The sequence below is a fragment of the Nilaparvata lugens genome, chromosome 3 (genome assembly GCF_014356525.2).
Source record: "Nilaparvata lugens isolate BPH chromosome 3, ASM1435652v1, whole genome shotgun sequence".
Taxonomy (NCBI): domain Eukaryota; kingdom Metazoa; phylum Arthropoda; class Insecta; order Hemiptera; family Delphacidae; genus Nilaparvata; species Nilaparvata lugens.
The window spans coordinates 61,541,740-61,547,275 of NC_052506.1; the positions used below are offsets into that span (position 1 = coordinate 61,541,740).

General features: G+C 34.1%; 1 protein-coding gene across 4 annotated transcripts; it reads right to left on the minus strand.

The window, feature by feature from the left end:
- Nucleotides 1-272: 272 nt before the first annotated feature.
- On the minus strand, nucleotides 273-5,028 carry LOC111057673. 4 transcript variants are annotated; one of them, XM_022345126.2, is made up of 4 exons: nucleotides 4,732-5,028; nucleotides 2,349-2,552; nucleotides 1,736-1,929; nucleotides 273-926 (listed from the first exon to the last, which is right to left on the minus strand). In XM_022345126.2, exons 2-4 carry the CDS (start codon nucleotides 2,527-2,529, stop codon nucleotides 549-551), a joined length of 753 nt encoding a protein of 250 aa, XP_022200818.2. In that variant the 5' UTR covers nucleotides 2,530-2,552; nucleotides 4,732-5,028; the 3' UTR covers nucleotides 273-548. The 4 variants fall into 4 exon arrangements, with proteins under 4 accessions (XP_022200818.2, XP_022200817.2, XP_022200820.2 ...); XM_022345125.2 differs by having other exon boundaries at nucleotides 4,558-4,936; XM_022345128.2 differs by having other exon boundaries at nucleotides 4,675-4,935.
- Nucleotides 5,029-5,536: the final 508 nt, after the last annotated feature.

Here is a 5,536-nt window from a genome sequence, read left to right on the forward strand (position 1 = left end):
TGTGTAACATGAAAAATTTCGGTGCACGAATATAAAATTAAACATGTAAATTCTTCTTGGGACACGGTGTATTTGATACCAGAGAATAGGAGCATAGATAAAGCATGATATCTTTTATAAAATTATCTGTCTTGATTGTCGGCTTTTATACGAAAATCAAAATATCTTATCACGGTGACGTATGACCAAACTGTCGTACAACCTAATAGTTTAGGTTAATCGATGTTTCAAAGATAAAAGGGTAGGTTAGGGGGTTAGTTCTCTGCTCTTGAATGACATTATTCTGGCTTTATTGAATGTTTTGATATTTTTTAGATAGAAAACCCCAAGCTTAGGGTTAGAGTTAGGTTTGGCTATACGCTACCTTATGACACCCGAATATAGGACATTCTTCTCACCCTCTTATACAAGTCAGAACGTATCTTTACCCCATTAAAAAATATCCTTCTTTGAAAGAAGAAACTGAAGATTTCAGGAATGCCATTAATATTCGCAACCACACATCATGCTAATTGTTTTACAAAATGTCTTTGGATTCAATAATACTGTCATAGTTCACAAGAAGCTGGAATACGTTTTGCCATGAGAGCGATAGAACCGTCCAATCTGGGATAGGCCAGTTTGTCACCATGCTTGTACGTTTTGTAGTCCAATGAAGTTACAGTCTCGAATCCAGCTTTTTTGGCCAAGTACTGAGATAGTGGGCTCGTGAATGCGGTGACGGTGAGACGAATGCCCAGGGCTCTGCAAAGCGGTGTGCGAGCCATCAGCAGCCGATACCCAACTCCATCTCCACTGTACTGCGGCGCAACGCTCAGGCCGTATGCCGTCAAATACTTGCGAGTGCCGTAGAGGCTAGCAATATCAACATCTTTCTCCAGATCAATAACGGTTCGAACAGTCTTCTTCACGGCTTTTCCTTGCAGCTAGAAAGAGTGATGAGGTCAGTGAAGCTAACAATGAGAAATTAATCAATGATAGTTTATTTCGAGAAAAATGATTAATCATTTATCCAAAGAATAATTGAATCGTTTTCTATTATTGTTTTTCCCTTTTTAAAAGCAGTGTAGCAGTAGAATTGAAAATGGAGGCTTTTGAGATATCAAAGTAAGTGCTATGGTATAGCTTGTGCTATAGTAATTTTGTTTTTGAGATAAAAATTATTCTTATTGCGAATGATTCAATGAGATGATTAAATCGGTGGGATTCAAACTCACAAACCAGGCACTGTATTGATTTAGTTTTTGACAATAAATTGATAGCGATCTTAGATATCTAAATTGAATCAAGCAGTCTAGCCAATCCATGATCGTTTTTCGAAAAATATGGTATTCAGTATACAACTTTTCACAGAAGTAATACATTACGCTTCATTTTATACTTTATTGTAACACTGATAACTCTTGAGATTAGAAAATACTAGTGATTTAAATTCTCACATATTTTGCTTCCATGTTGTTTTATCTCACTAGAATTTTTGAGCACAAAGCTGCTCAGAGTTTCGCAGATTGACATGGCGCACAAATGTGAGTTTTTTCATTCACAATAAAATCAATCTGCCTAAGAATATTGCATTCTTTATTCAAGTACAAGTGATGACGTGTTGTTGAGCATATTCCCCTCAGGGCAGTTCCTGATACTCCTAAGTGTTTCGAGTGAAAGGAGATTTTTTGAAATTAACAAAAACCTTCTTGGACAAATAATGTGGAAATAAGTTATTTTGGAAAGTAATTACCTTTAGAAGCTCGTCTTTACTATTCTTTTCATCATCCAAGTTTGCAATGGTTGTTAGATTTATTCCAGCTACTTTCTTCTTAGTTTCTCCATCTTCATTAAGTTCTACCAATGCCACCAAACCAACTCCTACTTTTAGAATTTTTCTCCAAAGATCATGACATACCTTCATAGAAACGCTATCCTCTAGGTAAGCTGCAACATTATAGAGATCAAAAAGGAAACTAATCAGTAATCAATATGATGCAAGTCAATCAGTCCACCCTCATGATGAAGGAAATAATTCACTAGGAAAATACTCCTGCTAATTGTATAATTATCCAGGCTTATTTATTTTCTTCGGTACTTGAAATAGAAACCTGGATTTATTCTTAGAGAAGTGGTGGGTATTCATATCATGCCACCCTTGATCTCAAGTAATGAAATAATTTCACAACTGAATGTTCAATCCAGCTAATGTTCAATATTCATAGCTAAAGTCAAACTCTAAAATGATATGGTAAATAATTCGAGCAAACAGCACTAAATGGCCCCATTATCAATCCATTAGGTTTACATACTCAAAGAATCCCACTGAATTTTTTATCGATAAAACCCGCTATTTATTAACCAACCTGCAGAAGATAATATATTTTCTCTGACAAGAAAATATTTGGTCATGTGCTGAACAGCATCTTCTATCAAATCCTCAGTTATCACCTGTATCATATACTTGAGAGGAGGATGATCTCCATGAGCTTTCCCCTCAAATCTATCCAGCTCGGACGGAAGACCATCTGGCAGCCGCAACTCCATTTCAGTTAATAATTATTGAGGAGCTGAAAAAAATGTGAAGAAAAGTTATTTGGGAATATCAGATAAAGGACAAATAGCCCTAAGTCCATACTGTATATGTCTAACATGTGGGAGAGGAGCTGTTGGAATGTCAGATATCTATAGTGAATAAAGAATGATTGGTAGTTTGAAAGGAACAAGCTTTTATCGTTTTCGGATATTTTGAGTGATAAGAAAATTTTTAATTTGGAATGAAGCTATGAATCGCTAGTGGAAGTAAATCAGCTGTGCGAACTGGTGGGATTGTCTTATCATTGCAACTACAGTAGCTATTACAACCAAGGCTTTGAGCTATTCAAATTCTGGCGGAATTTATTGTTTGAAATGGGATAGCTGTTCAGCTTCGCGTGAGCCCACATCAATGAGCTATTCTTTATTATATGAATAGGTTATAATGCTGTAGGTTAAAAAGCTATTCACTTCTCTCACCATAGAGGGGAAAACTACCTTATAAATGAAATGAACTTATCATTGAATAATTGAGCAATGCCCAGACACAAGAGGTAATGCCGCTAAAACATACAATCACAGTGTGAAGATATTCAAGATTATTCGTTTTTGATACAATGGAGTGAGATTCAGAGGGGTATTAATTTCAAAGAAATACGATGTTACTTGGCGGTGTTAATATGAAAACTGCTCTGTATTAGTTGAAACTCAACAACGTCAATAGCAGAAAATTAATAACACATTTAAACAACTATTAGGAATAAGTCAGACCTGAATAGAAAATGATAATCCATAGAATAAATTACTACATACCAATACAGAAGAATAAACTAGGAGTAAAAAGTGCTTTAATGATTCAAATTACTTTGATCCTGAAGAAAATAGAAATGAAGAGATAGGATGATTTGGATGAATAAATTAATTGATTTGATTCTTCGAGAGTTTTTAAAAAGATATAATATTCAAATATATCTGGATAGTGGATAAGGAAAGTGCATTGAAGAAAAGAGGGATAGATAAAACAAAAGTAGCCTACATGAGAATAGCCTAGATGACTCCTACAAGGAGTCGAGTTATCAGACCTGAAAGTGATTTAGAAGGACGATTATGGAATCAGAAGTTGGTGATATTGAATAATAATTATCTAGTATCCATATCCATGCAGAATAGAAAAACTCTCCGATGTAATCGTTTTGTGCGTCGATAATTTTGTTTTTCAAATATTTGTAATGGAAGCAGTAACTTATTCTTTGAAGTTGACTTTTCTATGTTACACAGTACTTTAAAATTGCATGGAATGAGAAGAAGATTATTATTGATAGGAAAAACGGGAGTTAAAGAGAGAAAAGCAATCGATAAGTGCAAACCTACAAACTCAGTTACAATTCAATTCAATTTCAGTTTATTTAAAAAAAACATAATACACGAATATGAAATACAATATACAACATATTTTGGAATCCCCCTACTAGACTATCCATCTGTGTGTAGGGGGGAGAGTTCCACGTTATACATATAAACTTAATCTGCTCAGGAGTAAATAATAGAGAATACACTTGTATTGTAGATTTATTATCAGTATTTTGATAATAAAATAGATAATACATTGTGCTGATGTATATTTAAGAATGTAGGAATATTTATGTACGAATAACCTAACCTAACCTAACCTAACCTAACCTTGAAGTCGTGTTGGTCACCAAGCATAACGAGATTGGAGTAGTTCTGAAGCTTCCCAACCAATCTGGTACAGCCACCTGTCCACCCTCTTCCTAAACACTACCAAACTAACGCCTCTGCTTCCCTAATCACCCCTGGCACATTTCTGTACAAGATATGGGCCACATATGACACATTCACAATCAAAAGAATTCCTTCGAAATGTTGATGAGAATAGAAAACATGCCATTTACTAGTAAAATATGCACCTTTTTGCAAGAAATCCTGTTCAATAATACTTCAAAATAATTTTGTAAATATTACAGTGATGCAGTTTCCAAATGTATCTTAAGAGCACAAATACTTTTCGCCCATACTCACATTTATAAATGAATCAACAAGATTTAAGAAGAAACGTTCCACACAACACCTTGATTACTAGGATGATTGAATCATAAACTTGAAATAAAATAATAAATCATGAACTTTGCACTGTACCTATATGATAACAAATGTAAATATTGAAGATAAGTCTCTTCTAGTTAAATCACTTACACGCGATAAATGCAGGAGGATGAATCTTTTCAATTATTATATAGCAGTCTTGTACGTGCCTCAAAGTGAATTATAGAGGGACTGACGAAACACAGAAATAGTTATTGTGAATAAGACAAGAAGTGACAGAAAGAGATAAAGTGAGAGATTCTGATTACCAGTGTAGAAGAGAGAGAAAATACGAATTCACAGAATAACAACATGTGAATGGGAGATAAGTAGTTGCAATTTATGATAATAGAGAGACCGATGTAAGAAGAGAGAGATAAACCGCATTGAGCCTGCGCAATTGAGAATAGAATGGTTTTAGGTCAAATTCAAACTCATTATTCCCAACAATAGACTACTGAAGTGGAGAGGCTTGATAACACCCAGCACTCATCAGGTCAATTATGATATCCTAGCGTGATCAATTATTACTATGATAATAATTATTATCTATAATTATATTATATATACAGTATATCTATGTTTCCACTATTATTCAAGTATAATTCTCTTCATAGATTGGTCACCGTTGATTTTTTATAAGAAATTTAATGGTATCTTTTCGATTAATTTGTGAATGTGAGTTATATGAGTATTCGTGCTCTTCAGGAAATTTGATGTATTTTTTTAATAGCCTTATAAGGCTATTAAGCCTTATAAGGTTTTCTTAAAAAGTCTTTTTTTAATAACCAATCAGCAAGGAAAGTGAGTAGCAAACTCCAACAAGCATGGTTATGATTTCTCAAAAGACTTGGTATACGACATGCGTGTTTTAACTATGACAACATGAAAAATAGGACATGAGAAATATTCGAAT